The following is a 20128-nucleotide window of genomic DNA, read 5'->3' as shown; positions in this document are numbered from 1 at the left end:
ATATTTAAGTACTGGGGGTGTTGCCTCTGTCACTACAGCAGAAGGAAAGTCACAGCAAGCACATGAGAGAAATTCCACTATTCACACTACAACAAGTCATCATTGTGTAAATTTAGTTATGCATTGATTGGTTTACTATCAAAACTTGCCAAGTGTTCTATTTTCCTATAGTGCATGTGAGCATCCCTTACAAGGCATATGGACACTGTCAGACTGGACTTCCTAGGGCCCACCAGAGGAAATTATTCTCGAGGGCCAACCTCTATATGATCAATAAAGTTTATAGGTTTTGAATCACAGATATAAACCCTAGTAGCAAGTGATTGGCTCCAAAGACAGCCAAATGGGGTTTTTCTCCTGGATCTTTGGGACCCATTAAGGTATCATAGCCTGGCCCACCAGAGAATTTTATGATACTCTGGTGTACTACTCCAACCCTGCTTATAGATTAGATAAGGGTCTGTATTACCAACCTGCAGGCATTCTGCTGAATGGTGCCTTTGCGACTCACTATATTCTCCCTTATAAGCAATATCAGAAGGGGAGAATACTTCCCTAGTATGGAATGTGTTGGAGAACGACACATTTTTCCCACAAATTCATATAAATCTATGAGAAAAAAAACTGCCTCAGATATCTAGGCGGCACATGGAGTTAAAGTAAGGATTTCTTGAAGTCTATGATTACATGTTTGTAACGTGGCCATGAGCAAGAACGGTCTTCTGGGACAATATTGCTGACTTCCGTATTTCTAATCTTCCTTAGGTTTTGTAGTATGATATAATGATTTGAACTATGTCTTCAAGAAAAAAAAACTGGATCATTAGTTGATGATTAATATTCCACTTAACAAAATAAACCAATTTTTTAACATATCACAAGAATAACAAAGAATGATGTACTTACAATGTAGATCTCAATGTTTGTTCTGCTCTGGCTATTGAAAAGTCTATGGAGGAAACCGGTATGTCGAGAAGTTCTTCCTCACTGAGAGAGATAAAATGGAAACATTATTTTATCTCTTCAACTTCTTATATATTGTGTGTATTATAATATATTGTACAGGGTGGGCCATTTATATGGATACGCCTTAATAAAATGGGAATGGTTGGTGATATTAACTTCCTGTTTGTGGCACATTAGTATATGTGAGGAGGGAAACTTTTCAAGATGGGTGGTGACCATGGCGGCAATTTTGAAGTCGGCCATTTTGAATCCAACTTTTGTTTTTTCAATAGGAAGAGTGTCATGTGACACATCAAACTTATTGGGAATTTCACACGAAAAACAATGGTGTGCTTGGTTTTAACGTAACTTTATTCTTTCATGAGTTATTTACAAGTTTCTCTTTGTTTACAGCCATTGACATGTCGCCAAGGTTAACACGTGAGGAGCGGATAGAAATTGTGTTGATGTCTGGTGAACGCAGTAACCGGGTCATTGCAGCAGATTTCAATACAAGACACCCTACGAGACCACCCATCTCCCATGCTACTGTTAGCAAACTGCTTGCTAAGTTTCGTGAATCTGGTTCAGTGTTGGATTTGCCAAAATGTGGACGCATGCAATCTGTCTCTAATGAAGAAACATCAGTGGCTGTCCTAGCTTCATTCAGCAAGAGCCCACAGCGTAGCACTTGCCGCATGTCACTGGAGAGTGGCATTAGTCGAACATCCCTTTGGCGGATATTAGCTACTCACAAATGGCACCCTTACAAACTCCAGCTACTGCAGCTCCTCAACGAGGATGACCCAGATCGGCGCACTGAATTTGCAGAATGGGCAAAACAAAAATTGGAACAGGACCCTCAGTTTATGCAGAAGATTTTGTTCAGTGATGAGGCAAACTTTTATGTGAACGGTGAAGTTAACAAACAAAACCACCGCTATTGGTCTGACACTAACCCACATTGGATAGATCCCTCCAAGACTGTTGGAACATAAAAATTTATGGTATGGTGTGGTATATGGGGTACAAAGATTGTGGGGCCATTATTCATCAATGGAAACCTCAAGGCCACTGGATATGCGAAATTGATACATGATGATGTGTCTCCCTCTTTATGCACTGAAGCTGCCACGTTCCCTGAGTTTTTCCAGCAAGATGGTTCACCACCACATTATGGGTGTCAGGTCCGAGCATTCCTAGATGAACAGTTTCCTGGAAAGTGGATTGGTCGTCGTGGGCCAGTTGAATGGCCCCCAAGCTCTCCCGATCTGACCCCCTTAGACTTTTATCTTTGGGGTCATCTGAAGGCAATTGTCTATGCTGTGAAGATACGAGATGTGCAGCACCTGAAACTACGGATACTGGAAGCCTGTGCTAGCATTTCTCCTGCGGTGTTGCTATCAGTGTGTGAAGAGTGGGAGAAGAGGGTTGCATTGACAATCCAACACAATGGGCAGCACATTGAACACATTTTATAAGTGGTCAGAAACTTGTAAATAATTCATGAAAGAATAAAGTTACGTTAAAACTATGAACAAAATGACTGGGCACACCTAAGGATACTTAGTTGCTAATGTTTATTAGATAAAAGGACAATAAATGTAGTAGAGTAAATATTCTACAATATAAACTTGCGACAGTAAAATTATGTGGCAACACTTCATATAAAATTCTGTATGTTTGTAGTTGACGTGCGCATTTAATCACTATCGTAATGGGATAGCATCTGTGACTAAAAGCTGCACTTCAGATACAAAATGGAAATACGTAAATAGATGAAATTAATCCATAGAAGACGACCTCGTATAAAAGCAACAATGTATATAAGTGAAATATAATATAACATAGACCAATAAAATTTAAATATAAGTGTTGGTCTTGATAAAAGTAAGAACCGCAAATAGAAGGTAAAAATGCAATATTATATATTCTCCTAAGATATGTGGACTAAAAAGTAGAGATTCACTGTCCTGGAAAAATCATGAAGTTCCAGGTAAGGCAGGTGTCAGTTCAATATATCAAAAACGGACCCTGACAGGACAAAAGTGCAGTTTATAGTGAATGGTGTCTTACACCGTAGGTGACTCAGCGGCGTCCCGCTTTCAGTCAGAGAGGGATCCCTTAGAAAGATGGTAAACAAGTTTCGGAACAGTCTTACCGGTTTTTGGAGGTTCCTCACGTGTGGAAGGAGCCTCAGCTGTCTATCGGAACTTTGCTGTTTTCCGCTGTAATCAGGTAGAACCCCCGATAGATGTTTTGGGTCACCTGTTAGTTATTAGTTTGCTGCACGCGGTCCCGCTTGTAACACGCGGTTGCGATGTCGCAGCTCCCGATGAGCAGTTTCAGACCAGCTTTATAAAGACGGTGTAGACTTGTTCCTCAATAGAGTCGGTGTGGTGCACTCACACAAAGTAGAGCTTGGGGGGTCAGACCAGACGCGTTTCGGGGCTAAGGTATCCCCTTCTTCAGTGGCTATCCGACCTCCCCAAAAGACCTTTCTTTTATGCTCCACGAAGGAGCTTTGCAAAACCCGGTTCGTGTTCTGATACCGGAAGTCCTGTAGAAGTGATTGTTCCATCAAACATTATATATTTTCTTTTCCGATATGGTAAAGCAGCTTGTTTTGTTCCATTTCTTTCAACCATTAGTTATGTATGTCCACTTCTATAAATATCATATTTAGTTATTGTGTTAAATAGCATTAAAATAACCTTGCGGTTCACTTGCGGTTTATTTTAAATCTATGTTGAGACTGCAGAACCTACTAAACAAATAGTGTCTGCATGTATAAAAATACAAATACAAGGAAAACGTTCCATAAACATTACCAGTACATATATAAATATCTATATAAAAAATGTATTAAAAATAAAAGTATATTAAAAAAGACAGCAATATGATTACATAAAACTTGCATAAAAATTCATAAAACTCAAAAATTCCATAGAAAAAATTCTCCATATAAAAATTTAATTTTTTCATATATAAAAATTTTTTTCATATATAAAAAAATTTTTTCAAAAAATTCATAAAACTTTTTTTAAACATTTTTTTATTCTTTATGTATGAAGGAATTTTTCATTATTTCATTAACTCACAAGACTGAGGCAGTGGCGAATGGAGTCGATAGATGTAACCTGTTAGAGGACTGCCGTCGAGGGGGAGCCAGCCGGGGCTTATTAGCTATTCGGCAAAGCTCACCCTCAAAGGCAGGACCCAACCATCAATCACAAAAAGCCAAAGAGTTCACATTCTGCATTTAAGCCGTCCGGAATCATGGTCTCCATTTCAAAGATTCTCTGCGTTTCTAATCTTGACATTCTGCTGATGTGATTACCTTTTCTCCAGCTTTTTGGAACCTTATCTATGGCTGCAAATTTTAAATTAGATGGGTCACTATTATGCGCCATTTTAAAGTGTCTAGAAAGAGAGTGGGTATCTACACCCTTTTTAATATTTGATATATGTTCAGAAAGACGTTTTTTAAGCATTCTTTTAGTCCTGCCTATGTATTGGCGTTTGCAGGGGCATTCTATCATGTAGATAACATTCTCTGTACTACAGGTTAAAAATTCTCTTATAGTGTGTTTGTGTCCATTTGTGGTCGCAATTACTTCTTTTGTTTGTTTTGTGAAGGATGTTAGTTTGCAATTGCCGCATTGGCCACACCTGAAAAAGCCCTTAAGATCCATCCATTTTTGTATTGATGAGGTATTAACTCGTTGTTCGTCTTCCTTAACTGTGGGTGCTATTTTGTTTCCCAAAGTTGGTGCTTTAGTGAAGACGATTAGGGGTTTTATTGGGATTATTGAACCTATAGTTTTTTCTTTTTTAATAATATCCCAGTGTTTATTTATAATCTTTTTTATTTTATTGTGTTCACTACTATAAGGTAATATTATTTTCACTTGCTTATCCATTTGTCCTTTCTGATTTTTAGTTTTATCTTCAAAAAATTCCTTTCTATCCATTTTAGTGACTTTATTTAGTGCCACATTTAGAATTTCTTCTGGATATTCTTTTTTTAAAAATTCCAATTTCATTTTTTCAGCCTCAATTTCAAATTGATCCTTCATTGTGCAGTTGCGTCTCAACCTTTGGAATTGGCCCTGCGGAATGTTGGTAAGCCAACTCGGTAAGTGGCAGCCGTTAAATAAAATATAACTATTCCGCGTTGAGGGCTTAATGAATGTACAGGTTTTAAGTACCTTGTCTTCTACATAAATTTTTAAATCCAAAAATTCCAAGGTTTCTTTGCTATTTGTTCCAGAAAATTTGAGATTAAAATTATTATTATTGATATCTTCTAAAAACTGATTAAGTGATTCGGGGCCTGATTTCCAGATAAAAAACACATCATCGATGTATCTTTGCCAGAGCACCAGGTCCGTCCCCAGTTTGGGGGCCACAAGTTGCTCTTCCCAATCGGCCATAAATAAATTAGCATAACTGGGGGCGAACCTGGTGCCCATGGCAGTGCCCCGAATCTGCAAGTAAAAGGATCCATTAAAATAAAAATAATTATGATTTAATATAAAATTAATACCCTCGATTAAAAAGTCTATCTGTATATCTGTTAGTCTACCTTCTGTAGTTAGTTGTTTTTTTATTGCTTTTTTACCTTGTTCATGGTCTATGACCGTATATAGGGATTGTACGTCTAGAGAGCCCATTATCCAATGGTTTTCAAATTGCATATTTTCTATTTTCTTTATTATTTGCGTTGTATCTTTGACATATGAAGGTGTATTTTTCACTTTGGTTTGAAGTAGAGTGTCAATATACATAGAAAGATTTGCAGTTAATGACTCAATCCCTGAAATAATCGGACGTCCGGGGGGATTTGATTTATCTTTATGAATTTTCGGGATGCAATAAAAGGCCGGGATTCTGGGGTATTTATTTAAAACAAAATCATATTCTTCTTTATTTAAAATACCGCTGTCCATTCCTTTTTTACAAAGGTTACTTAAATTAATATAAAATTGATCAGTTGGATCATTTTTTAAAAGTTGATATGTACTGGTATCCGCCAGTTGACGCAGGCATTCTGCATTATACTTTTCAGTATCTTGAATCACTATGGAACCGCCTTTGTCCGCTGGACGGATTATTATATTGTTTTCTTTTTGTAATTGTTTAAGTGCTATGGTTTCTTTTTGTGTTAAATTATTCCGTTTATATTTCACATTGCTTTTGATCTTTTTTACATCCCTCATAACACATTCTTTGAATGTTATCAGCTCTTGGCTGAGTTCATTTCTCGGATATTTCTTTGATTTATTTTTCAAAGAAGTGTGTATGATTGGGTCTTGGATTGTGGGCAAATTGATTTCTCGGCTTATTGGGTTTTTTAAGAAATATTTTTTTAGACATAATTTCCTTATGAATTTCTCCACTCCAATAAAAGTTTCAAACTTATTGAGTGGTTTTGTAGGTGCAAACTTTAAACCTTTATTAAGGAGTTGTTTTTGTGTGTCTGATAGGGTTACTGAACTTAAATTAATAATTGCATCATTTGTGATTATGGGTGATGTCTGTAGTGATAGTGTCCTTTTTCTCCTTGTTCCTCTTCGTGTCTTCCCCTTTCTGTGTCGTAATGTCTCACCCTGTGTATGTGATTGTGATTGTGATATTCGTCCTGTGAGTTGTGTCTCCTCATATTTGGGGTTTTGTGTATCTGTGATGCATTCTGATTTTTGTTTCTCAGATTGTATTGATGGTCTATATGTGTGTTTTTCTGTGTGGTTTGTGTTCTCAGTGGTGGTGATCTGTGTCTTATACGTGAACGGTGGTGTGGGGGAGTGCGGTCTAAAAAATGATTAGTTTCTTCTAGTGTTTCAAATCTATTATATGTGGGAATGTTGAAGTGGTCATTTCTTGTTAATTCTTGTTCAGTCGTATCTATTTCATTTGTCGTGTTGCTGATTGCTATTATTGTTGGTACATGTTCAGCACCTCTGAACAAGAAATGACCACTTCAACATTCCCACATATAATAGATTTGAAACACTAGAAGAAACTAATCATTTTTTAGACCGCACTCCCCCACACCACCGTTCACGTATAAGACACAGATCACCACCACTGAGAACACAAACCACACAGAAAAACACACATATAGACCATCAATACAATCTGAGAAACAAAAATCAGAATGCATCACAGATACACAAAACCCCAAATATGAGGAGACACAACTCACAGGACGAATATCACAATCACAATCACATACACAGGGTGAGACATTACGACACAGAAAGGGGAAGACACGAAGAGGAACAAGGAGAAAAAGGACACTATCACTACAGACATCACCCATAATCACAAATGATGCAATTATTAATTTAAGTTCAGTAACCCTATCAGACACACAAAAACAACTCCTTAATAAAGGTTTAAAGTTTGCACCTACAAAACCACTCAATAAGTTTGAAACTTTTATTGGAGTGGAGAAATTCATAAGGAAATTATGTCTAAAAAAATATTTCTTAAAAAACCCAATAAGCCGAGAAATCAATTTGCCCACAATCCAAGACCCAATCATACACACTTCTTTGAAAAATAAATCAAAGAAATATCCGAGAAATGAACTCAGCCAAGAGCTGATAACATTCAAAGAATGTGTTATGAGGGATGTAAAAAAGATCAAAAGCAATGTGAAATATAAACGGAATAATTTAACACAAAAAGAAACCATAGCACTTAAACAATTACAAAAAGAAAACAATATAATAATCCGTCCAGCGGACAAAGGCGGTTCCATAGTGATTCAAGATACTGAAAAGTATAATGCAGAATGCCTGCGTCAACTGGCGGATACCAGTACATATCAACTTTTAAAAAATGATCCAACTGATCAATTTTATATTAATTTAAGTAACCTTTGTAAAAAAGGAATGGACAGCGGTATTTTAAATAAAGAAGAATATGATTTTGTTTTAAATAAATACCCCAGAATCCCGGCCTTTTATTGCATCCCGAAAATTCATAAAGATAAATCAAATCCCCCCGGACGTCCGATTATTTCAGGGATTGAGTCATTAACTGCAAATCTTTCTATGTATATTGACACTCTACTTCAAACCAAAGTGAAAAATACACCTTCATATGTCAAAGATACAACGCAAATAATAAAGAAAATAGAAAATATGCAATTTGAAAACCATTGGATAATGGGCTCTCTAGACGTACAATCCCTATATACGGTCATAGACCATGAACAAGGTAAAAAAGCAATAAAAAAACAACTAACTACAGAAGGTAGACTAACAGATATACAGATAGACTTTTTAATCGAGGGTATTAATTTTATATTAAATCATAATTATTTTTATTTTAATGGATCCTTTTACTTGCAGATTCGGGGCACTGCCATGGGCACCAGGTTCGCCCCCAGTTATGCTAATTTATTTATGGCCGATTGGGAAGAGCAACTTGTGGCCCCCAAACTGGGGACGGACCTGGTGCTCTGGCAAAGATACATCGATGATGTGTTTTTTATCTGGAAATCAGGCCCCGAATCACTTAATCAGTTTTTAGAAGATATCAATAATAATAATTTTAATCTCAAATTTTCTGGAACAAATAGCAAAGAAACCTTGGAATTTTTGGATTTAAAAATTTATGTAGAAGACAAGGTACTTAAAACCTGTACATTCATTAAGCCCTCAACGCGGAATAGTTATATTTTATTTAACAGCTGCCACTTACCGAGTTGGCTTACCAACATTCCGCAGGGCCAATTCCAAAGGTTGAGACGCAACTGCACAATGAAGGATCAATTTGAAATTGAGGCTGAAAAAATGAAATTGGAATTTTTAAAAAAAGAATATCCAGAAGAAATTCTAAATGTGGCACTAAATAAAGTCACTAAAATGGATAGAAAGGAATTTTTTGAAGATAAAACTAAAAATCAGAAAGGACAAATGGATAAGCAAGTGAAAATAATATTACCTTATAGTAGTGAACACAATAAAATAAAAAAGATTATAAATAAACACTGGGATATTATTAAAAAAGAAAAAACTATAGGTTCAATAATCCCAATAAAACCCCTAATCGTCTTCACTAAAGCACCAACTTTGGGAAACAAAATAGCACCCACAGTTAAGGAAGACGAACAACGAGTTAATACCTCATCAATACAAAAATGGATGGATCTTAAGGGCTTTTTCAGGTGTGGCCAATGCGGCAATTGCAAACTAACATCCTTCACAAAACAAACAAAAGAAGTAATTGCGACCACAAATGGACACAAACACACTATAAGAGAATTTTTAACCTGTAGTACAGAGAATGTTATCTACATGATAGAATGCCCCTGCAAACGCCAATACATAGGCAGGACTAAAAGAATGCTTAAAAAACGTCTTTCTGAACATATATCAAATATTAAAAAGGGTGTAGATACCCACTCTCTTTCTAGACACTTTAAAATGGCGCATAATAGTGACCCATCTAATTTAAAATTTGCAGCCATAGATAAGGTTCCAAAAAGCTGGAGAAAAGGTAATCACATCAGCAGAATGTCAAGATTAGAAACGCAGAGAATCTTTGAAATGGAGACCATGATTCCGGACGGCTTAAATGCAGAATGTGAACTCTTTGGCTTTTTGTGATTGATGGTTGGGTCCTGCCTTTGAGGGTGAGCTTTGCCGAATAGCTAATAAGCCCCGGCTGGCTCCCCCTCGACGGCAGTCCTCTAACAGGTTACATCTATCGACTCCATTCGCCACTGCCTCAGTCTTGTGAGTTAATGAAATAATGAAAAATTCCTTCATACATAAAGAATAAAAAAATGTTTAAAAAAGTTTTATGAATTTTTTGAAAAAATTTTTTTATATATGAAAAAAATTTTTATATATGAAAAAATTAAATTTTTATATGGAGAATTTTTTCTATGGAATTTTTGAGTTTTATGAATTTTTATGCAAGTTTTATGTAATCATATTGCTGTCTTTTTTAATATACTTTTATTTTTAATACATTTTTTTTATAGATATTTATATATGTACTGGTAATGTTTATGGAACGTTTTCCTTGTATTTGTATTTTTATACATGCAGACACTATTTGTTTAGTAGGTTCTGCAGTCTCAACATAGATTTAAAATAAACCGCAAGTGAACCGCAAGGTTATTTTAATGCTATTTAACACAATAACTAAATATGATATTTATAGAAGTGGACATACATAACTAATGGTTGAAAGAAATGGAACAAAACAAGCTGCTTTACCATATCGGAAAAGAAAATATATAATGTTTGATGGAACAATCACTTCTACAGGACTTCCGGTATCAGAACACGAACCGGGTTTTGCAAAGCTCCTTCGTGGAGCATAAAAGAAAGGTCTTTTGGGGAGGTCGGATAGCCACTGAAGAAGGGGATACCTTAGCCCCGAAACGCGTCTGGTCTGACCCCCCAAGCTCTACTTTGTGTGAGTGCACCACACCGACTCTATTGAGGAACAAGTCTACACCGTCTTTATAAAGCTGGTCTGAAACTGCTCATCGGGAGCTGCGACATCGCAACCGCGTGTTACAAGCGGGACCGCGTGCAGCAAACTAATAACTAACAGGTGACCCAAAACATCTATCGGGGGTTCTACCTGATTACAGCGGAAAACAGCAAAGTTCCGATAGACAGCTGAGGCTCCTTCCACACGTGAGGAACCTCCAAAAACCGGTAAGACTGTTTCCGAAACTTGTTTACCATCTTTCTAAGGGATCCCTCTCTGACTGAAAGCGGGACGCCGCTGAGTCACCTACGGTGTAAGACACCATTCACTATAAACTGCACTTTTGTCCTGTCAGGGTCCGTTTTTGATATATTGAACTGACACCTGCCTTACCTGGAACTTCATGATTTTTCCAGGACAGTGAATCTCTACTTTTTAGTCCACATATCTTAGGAGAATATATAATATTGCATTTTTACCTTCTATTTGCGGTTCTTACTTTTATCAAGACCAACACTTATATTTAAATTTTATTGGTCTATGTTATATTATATTTCACTTATATACATTGTTGCTTTTATACGAGGTCGTCTTCTATGGATTAATTTCATCTATTTACGTATTTCCATTTTGTATCTGAAGTGCAGCTTTTAGTCACAGATGCTATCCCATTACGATAGTGATTAAATGCGCACGTCAACTACAAACATACAGAATTTTATATGAAGTGTTGCCAAGATTAGAGATGAGCGAATTTCACATTTTGAAATTCGTTCAAGCTTTGTTTACTGGTAAAAGGTGAATTGCATTATGGATTCCGTTACCACGGATCATAACGCAATTCTATGACAGAATGCATAATGGAATGCCTTTAGAGGACTCCCCTGCATAACGGAAACAGGACGGATCCGTTATGCAGCCCATAGACTTCTATTATGACGGAATGAATAACGGAATGCCTCTAAATGCATTCCATTATGCATTCCGTCATAGAATTGCGTTATTGTCCGTCGTAACGGCATCCATAACGCAATTCACCTTTTACCAGTCCGCTCATCTCTAATTAAGATTGCATTAGTCCAAATCTGTGTAACTTAAGGCTTGTTCCCATCTTGGTTGGAGGCTCTGTTCGGGGCACATTCCACCAAACAGAGTGCATAAAAAAAGTCCTCCATGAATTTTTTTTGCCAAAAAAAGCACACATCTGAATGGAAACAGAATGGACTCCATCATAGTCAATTGTGTCTGTTTGGTTCCATTTGTTTCAGTTACGTACCGACTCTGGTACTTCCATTATTTTTGTTGTTCTGCTCCTCTAACAGAACATAGACGACAATTGCTACCACTGATCTGAGCACTGTCTTATTTTTGCCTGTTAACATTGATGACTGACAGTGGATACTATTGTAGAAATGAGATTTGCACACTGAAGCTTCTAATTACGGTGCCTGTTGAGAACTTGGCAGTCAAAAAGGTCCAACTTGTAAATCAGGAACAATAGAAAAAGAAGTGCATGGCTGCAATTTCACCAGGGTCTGGTATTCACCAGAACTTTTCACAGGGTCTGGTATACAAAGTGCTAAGACATAATAAGCGAAGGAGTGCTTCATAGGGCGAAAAGATCTGAACACAAAACTGGTGGAAGACATCAGAGAGCAATAGCTTAAATGCACCCCTTAATTAGTTGTGCAAGGACACAGCTCTCAATTCGCATAAAACAGTTTTGGACACACATCTGGTAGCCCCATGGTTGATTTTGGTGGCAAGTTGCTCCACTAAACTGTCAGTCTGTCCTCCTGCACCTTTGTAGTAATTGTTCACTTCTCACATGAATAGCACGTGGTGCTCCACAATTTCCACAGTGCTTATTTCCAATGGTGCTATTTGTCCCATTTGTCAACAGTTCACAAACTACGTAGTTTCCAAAATACTGACACCCCTTGGCCCGCAAGCCAATAATCATCCATTTTTGCAACTCTGATAAATCGCCCCTTTTACCCATGACAGCAACCAACGAAGGATATATGTGCAGACAGCCTATCTCACACTCTATATACTCTCCAAGCCAGCTCTCGAAACGTGACTTCCTTCATGAGCAACGTACTGACAACATCTAAAGTAGGAAGTTGTCATATTGATGTGTATCTATCTATCTATCTGTCTATCTTTATATCTATCTGTCTGTTTTTCTATCTTTCTTCTTTCTATTTATCACATTGTGTATCTATCTCTTGTATCTGTCTACTGTATACATTGTAGGAAGGAGCAAGGGACTGTCGTTGACGGAAGGTATGTGTCACCGAGGTTCCTGGCCTCGGTGGAGTAAGAGCCAGTTTTCATGTGTCAGCAGCAGTTGCTGTTTGACACCTTACTATTTAGTATAGCTGTAATAGCTGATCCAGGATGGCTCTTACTGGGAGTAGTCAAAGTGCTGAGTGGGTGACTACTCCCCACGTTCCAGGCTGGGTTTTGAGAGGCCTATAAAAAAAGGTGGTGGTGAAGATCTATCTCTGGCAATATCTGTGGGATCTGAGCCTTGTGCCAGGCAGGAGGCCTGAATCCGGGAGGATTGCTCTGTCCTGTGCTATGCCGACCGGGTGTGGATTAACACCCAGGATAAAAGGTGACAGTGTTTTTTGTATGAACTGTCTAGGTGTGAATGAACACCAAAACTGCAAATGGTCTGTTGTACAGTTTTGTTGCTATAAGTGTGAATAAAACACTGAAGTTTTTGAGTAACAAACTGTTTTTTGCCTCTATACTGTGTCCGCTTGTCCTGTCTACCAGAGCGAATCTCCACACTATGTATCTACTGTATGTCTCTATCTAGTAACTTCACTGTTTTTAGATTCTCAACAATTTCTGTTTCCCATCTCCTTCACTTCATCCGAGGCATGATAGGAGATATCACTCTGTTGAGAAGTTAGCATTTATAGTTTTAGGTACACTGGATCTGCAGCTAAGTGTTGGAAACTATTTTAATACTAAAGAGTTTTTCCAGGACCCTGATATTGATGCTCCTGATACTGATTGATACCAGGGGCTTGGAAAATCCCTGTCAGCAATGATAAGGACTGTCCTTGTTATGTTATTCTCTGTGGCTCCTTGTAAATATGAAAGCTGTATAATAAGCAGGATAGAAGAACTATTTATAACTTCCATCATTTGGCAAAGAATTTAGACAATATAGTGAATTATAAGGGAAACAGATGGATCTATTACAACATTCAAGCCACTTGAAGTGCAGATGAGGCTATTCTTGCCATGCATGACAAATATACTATTTAATTACTATAATTCTGAACACCCAACTGTTCCTTTTACATGGGCCAACTGTGCAGGCAATTATCGGAAGCGAACTGTTCGTTCCCAATAATTGCCTGATCTTGAGCAGAGATGAGAGCTGCGTTTACATGCAGCAATCTCCTCTGCTGTACAGGGATGAGTGATTGCTACTCCCTTTTACACAGGGCAATTATTGTAAACAAATATTCCCAGGAACACTTCTTCCCAATAGTTGTCCCAATTGTCGGCCTGTGTAAAGGGACCTTTACTTTGTCAGGAAGTGGGAGACTTAAAACTACAGTAAGTTTCCTTGGTTGTGACATTTTGCCACATATTTCCACAGTTCTACAAGCCCCTAAGGTCACTTCACTGTGTTTGCTGTACTAAGAATCAAGAAAATACATTACAAAAGTGCTCTCTAGATGGTACTTAACTCTGTCAACCTGAAGCAAATGTATAGCTATGAAAATACTTCCTGCTGGAGATGCAGACACCATACAGGCACCTTCTTAGATATTTGGGGGAATCTGTTCTTTTTGGCAACAGATCTTTAATAACTTAAAGGATTTGTCCCACAAATAATATTCTACAGTTTTCAAACCAGCACCTGGATCTGAATACTTTTGTAATTGCATGTAATTAAAAATATTGTATCGCTACTGAGTTATTCAGTTAAATGTATATTTATAGTGCCACTTAATTTCTTATTTCTTTGACCTGCTCACTGAGAAGGCCGCACATGCTCAGTTTCATCTTTTAACTGCCTCCTGAGCTGTGATAGGGAGAGCATAGACAGGCCCCCTTAGCTGCATTGGAAAATACACTCCCTTGAGCTGCCAGCCTGATATAAATCTAGCAGAGCAATGAATGGGGAGATTTCTGGATCCATGTGAGGTACAGGGCTGGTTCTAGCTTTGTTAGAAAGAGACTATCATGTACTATATGAAGTCTGATTTTCATTTTCTACATTATTCATGGGATAAACCCTTTAAACAAAATTTGCACCAATAAAATACCATCCTTCCCAGAAATAGTGCTCATTGTTAGTGATGGACGAACATCGGCCGGGACGGTTTGCGAACGCGATTGAATGTTCGCGATCCGCAAGTTCGCGGCTGGCCCCATTCACTTTAATGGCAGGCATAGAAACATAGAATGTGTCGGCAGATAAGAACCATTTGGCCCATCTAGTCTGCCCAATATACTGAATACTATGAATAGCCCCTGGCCCTATCTTATATGAAGGATGGCCTTATGCCTATCCCATACATGCTTAAACTCCGTCACTGTATTTGCAGCTACCACTTCTGCAGGAAGGCTATTCCATGCATCCACTACTCTCTCAGTAAAGTAATACTTCCTGATATTACTTTTAAACCTTTGCCCCTCTAATTTAAAACTATGTCCTCTTATAGCAGTTTTTCTTCTTTTAAATATTCTCTCCTCTTTTACCTTGTTGATTCCCTTTATGTATTTAAAAGTTTCTATCATATCCCCTCTGTCTCTTCTTTCTTCCAAGCTATACATGTTAAGGTCCTTTAATCTTTCATGGTAAGTTTTATCCTGCAATCCATGTACCAGTTTAGTAGCTCTTCTCTGAACTCTCTCCAAAGTATCAATATCCTTCTGGAGATATGGTCTCCAGTACTGAGCACAATACTCCAAATGAGGTCTCACTAGTGCTCTGTAGAGCGGCATGAGCACCTGAAGATATCCCTCAAAATGAAAATAAATAAAATTATTAAAGTTAAGCAAAAAGCATAGATGTGGTAGGCAATAACAAGTGCTCGGCGGCACCAAATCAGAAACCATATGTCCTACCACAATCCGGGGGGTTCCAGTGCACATCGATGAATTCCGGAGGGAAAGCAAAAAACATCAATCCCTGGGCTAGATGATGATGTGGTATTGAAGGACAGGGTGGGCAAAGAACTGTCCCTGATATTGCCCTACAGGGGGGTGCTATTCTGGCCCTGATAGCCTAACCACGGAGCACCCGCCCTGATAAGAGCGACCCCGTCCGGAACCTTACCCTATATAAAAATTGCCCTAGTAAGCCCCTAGCCCCTGACTTCCAGGTGATCACTACAACAGGGTCGCAAGAAGCGTGTGGAAAAACCAAGGCGCAAAATAACTGCCCATGAACTGAGAAAGGTCAAGCGTGCAGCTGCCAAGATGCCACTTGCCACCAGTTTGGCCATATTTCAGAGCTGCAACATCACTGGAGTGCCCAAAAGCACAAGGTGTGCAATACTCAGAGACATGGCCAAGGTAAGAAAGGCTGAAAGACGACCACCACTGAACAAGACACACAAGCTGAAACGTCAAGACTGGGCCAAGAAATATCTCAAGACTGATTTTTCTAAGGTTTTATGGACTGATGAAATGAGAGTGAGTCTTGATGGGCCAGATGGATGGGCCCGTGGCTGGATTGGTAAAGGGCAGAGAGCTCCAGTCCGACTCAGACGCCAGCAAGGTGGAGGTGGAGTACTGGTTTGGGCTGGTATCATCAAAGATGAGCTTGTGGGGCCTTTTCGGGTTGAGGATGGAGTCAAGCTCAACTCCCAGTCCTACTGCCAGTTTCTGGAAGACACCTTCTTCAAGCAGTGGTACAGGAAGAAGTCTGCATCCTTCAAGAAAAACATGATTTTCATGCAGGACAATGCTCCATCACACGCGTCCAAGTACTCCACAGCGTGGCTGGCAAGAAAGGGTATAAAAGAAGAAAATCTAATGACATGGCCTCCTTATTCACCTGATCTGAACCCCATTGAGAACCTGTGGTCCATCATCAAATGTGAGATTTACAAGGAGGGAAAACAGTACACCTCTCTGAACAGTGTCTGGGAGGCTGTGGTTGCTGCTGCACGCAATGTTGATGGTGAACAGATCAAAACACTGACAGAATCCATGGATGGCAGGCTTTTGAGTGTCCTTGCAAAGAAAGGTGGCTATATTGGTCACTGATTTGTTTTTGTTTTGTTCTTGAATGTCAGAAATGTATATTTGTGAATGTTGAGATGTTATATTGGTTTCACTGGTAAAAATAAATAATTGAAATGGGTATATATTAGTTTTTTGTTAAGTTATAGATCCATCTATGTGTTTTTGACTCATTATAAAAATATATTATAAGTATATCGCACCTATCGATAGCACACCTATACCAGAACACCTATACCAGTCCTTAAAAGGGCTTTTGCGGCCCTATTAGCTAGCGTTTGGTGTCCCTAACAGTCTGTCCCTGCTCCACACAGCAACCTCTCCCTACACTGGCAAAACACTGAATGTAAAATGGCGGCCAGATCAGGTTCATGTCCATGTGCTGAAATTTCTTTATTGGCTATCCTGTACCACCTGATGGATGTGTCATGGGTCAAAGTTCTTCACAATGTAAAAGAATATGGCGGGCGCGAATATCTCCATATGTTCGCATGTTCAGCGAAACGACTGCCTGGCGAACCGCAAGGCCATCTCTACTCATTGTTTCCGATTAATATGCCTAAAGGGTCCCTGGACTCTGATGACATATATATTAATGCCAAGAATGACCTAGACCTATCTTGACCCAGGTATAAAGTATGTATTAAAACTTCACTTTTAATTCGACATAATGATAAAACGGCTGTGAGCCATAACAAACAATTAAAACACTTTGTGTCCACCCCAAAAAGTGTACGACTTAGTTGCTGCCAGGGTGAGGGAGATGTGCACTATCTCCTATTCACCACAACTATATCTGCAGAGCTTGAACATAGGGGGGCAACATTTGGATAGATTAATGTAAGCAAACTACCTGTAGTTGCCTGCCAAAACTGATTAAGTGGAATAGGTGACTGTGCTCCTACACACAAACGTTCACAGCACAGCACACTTGTCTGACACTACGTCAGTAGCTGTCAAGACGCATTCACACACTGTACACACGCTGTTAAGCGCTCCACCTAGCTCAAAATCTTGCTATATTGAATGAAATGTCCTACACAAGGACTTCTAAGCTAATAAGCAACATTGGAGTGGACAACAATTGTTAAAAACAATCAACTGCGCCCCAACATGTTTCACCAGATCACTGGCTTTTTCAGGGGTTTTGGGCAGAATGCGTGTGTGCAGTGTGTGAATGCCGTAGTGTCAGACAAGTGTGCTGTGCTGTGAACGTTTGTGTGTAGGAGCACAGTCACCTATTCCATTTAATCAGTTTTTGCAGGTAACTACAGGAAGTTTGCTTACATTAAAGGGGTTCTGTACTTTGTTTAAACTGATGATCCATAGATCATCAGCTTCTGATCGGCGGGGGTCTGACAACCGGGACCCCCGCCGATCAGTTGTTTGAGAAGGCAGCGGCGCTCCAGCAGCGCCGCGGCCTTCTCACTGTTTACCGCTGTCTGAGTGACGTCACGACTAGTATCACTGGCCTGGGCGCGGACACCTGGGTCAAGACAGGTATACGCCATTCTTGGCATTAATATATATGTGTATACAAATATCTTTACCCAGGTTAGGTCCCCTCCCCCTTTTTTGTAAACGATGGACTCTAATAAGGACCTTATTGGTGGCAGCATACCTTCTAATCACTATCCAATGAAAATGAACAGAAACTACCTCCATTGAATTAACAAAATTTAGGAAATTGCTCTCTCATTGGGAACTCGTATATTCTTACAGATTTGGAGTAGATGTGCAGTGGCAATGTTTGGCCAACACTATTCTGGGCTTCATAGACACTGTTGTGGTGCCCTCTGGAGGGGATGCTAAGGCATATTGCACCCTTGCCTTAGTTTGCAGTAATCCAGTGTACTTCTTTACTGGAGAAACTCAAGTGCAAAACGATACAGAGAATGCACTGAGCTGGCTTCTCCAGTCTTCCCTCTTGTAGCAGAAGGTTTTTTGCCAAGGAAGATCTAATGCAAAGCTATTCCTCTCTTCCTCATAAGGCCGGTACTCTGACCAAAAGGCTGTTGGCTCAGGGGCTGTGACTCAATCATCCGGCTGGCTCCTTGGTCAAAGCACTGGAGACCCAAAGTTTGTGGCAGAATATCCCCTAGCTTAGCATCTTCTTCTGGTCACATTTGCAATCCGGCCAAGACTGTCCTGCTAAACACTGGTCCCTATGTGCAGACAACTAGGCGCTCTGGCTGTTGTAGTTGCAGTGTCCCACTACCCTCATAAGTACTGTAAAGTTGTCGTGTTATGCTTTGTATGCTGTATACAGTTGTAATAAAAAGTATGTGAACCCTTAGGAATGATATGGATTTCTGCACAAATTGGTCATAAAATCTGATCTGATCTTCATCTAAGTCACAACAATAGACAATCACAGTCTGCTTAAACTAATAACTAATAATTAAATGTTAGCATGTTTTTATTTAACACACCATGTAAACATTCACAGTGCAGGTGGAAAAAGTATGTGAACCCCTAGACTAATGACATCTCCAAGAGCTAATTGGAGTGAGGTGTCAGCAAACTGGAGTCCAATCAATCAGATGAGATTAGAGGTGTTGGTTACAGCTGCCCTACCCTATAAAAAACACACACCAGTTCTGGGTTTGCTTTTCACAAGAAGCAATGCTTGATGTGAATGATACCTCGCACAAAAGAGCTCTCAGAAGACCCACGATTAAGAATTGTTGACTTGCATAAAGCTGGAAAGGGTTATAAAAGTATCTCCAAAAGTCTTGCTGTTCATTAGACCATGGTAAGACAAATTGTCTATAAATGGAGAAGGTTCAGCACTGCTGCTACTCTCCCTAGGAGTGGCTGTCCTGTAAAGATGACTGCAAGAGCACAGCGCAGACTGCTCAATGAGGTGAAGAAGAATCCTAGAGCGTCAGCTAAAGACTTACAAAAGTCTCTGGCATATGCTAACATCCCTGTTAGCGAATCTATGATATGTAAAACACTAAACAAGAATGGATTTCATAGGGGGATACCACAGAGGAAGCCACTGCTGTCCAAAAAAACATTGCTGCACGTTTACAGTATGCACAAGAGCACCTGGATGTTCCACAGCAGTACTAGCAAAATGTTCTGTGGACAGATGAAACCAAAGTTGAGTTGTTTGGAAGATACACACAACACTATGTGTGGAGAAAAAGAGGCACAGCACACCAACATCAAAACCTCATCCCAACTGTGAAGTATGGTGGTGGGGGTATCATGGTTTGGGGCTGCTTTGCTGCATCAGGGCCTGGACGGATTGCTATCATCGAAGGAAAAATTAATTCCCAAGTTTATCAAGATATTTTGCAGGAGAACTTAAGGATGTCTGTCCACCAACTGAAGCTCAACAGAAGATGGGTGTTGCAACAGGACAACGACCCAAAGCATAGAAGTAAATCAACAACAGAATGGCTTGAACAGAAGAAAATACGCCTTCGGGAGTGGCCCAGTCAGAGTCCTGACCTCAACCCGATTGAGATGCTGTGCAATG

At 39.2% G+C, this 20128-nt stretch overlaps 1 protein-coding gene across 3 annotated transcripts in view; it reads right to left on the bottom strand.

Moving 5' to 3' along the window:
* The window catches only part of MYOM3 (myomesin 3), a 191574-nt gene that overhangs the window by 151860 nt on the left and 19586 nt on the right, over positions 1 to 20128 (bottom strand). For all 3 annotated transcript variants that reach the window (XM_040424500.1, XM_040424502.1, XM_040424501.1), the window contains exon 3: positions 907 to 987. In XM_040424500.1, coding sequence (XP_040280434.1) covers positions 907 to 987 — 81 coding nt within the window. The remainder of the gene's footprint in view (positions 1 to 906; positions 988 to 20128) is intronic.

The sequence above is a fragment of the Bufo bufo genome, chromosome 3 (assembly GCF_905171765.1).
Source record: "Bufo bufo chromosome 3, aBufBuf1.1, whole genome shotgun sequence".
Classification (NCBI taxonomy): domain Eukaryota; kingdom Metazoa; phylum Chordata; class Amphibia; order Anura; family Bufonidae; genus Bufo; species Bufo bufo.
The sequence above is the reverse complement of the archived record's forward strand: the minus strand, read 5'-3'. Positions and strand labels throughout refer to the sequence as shown.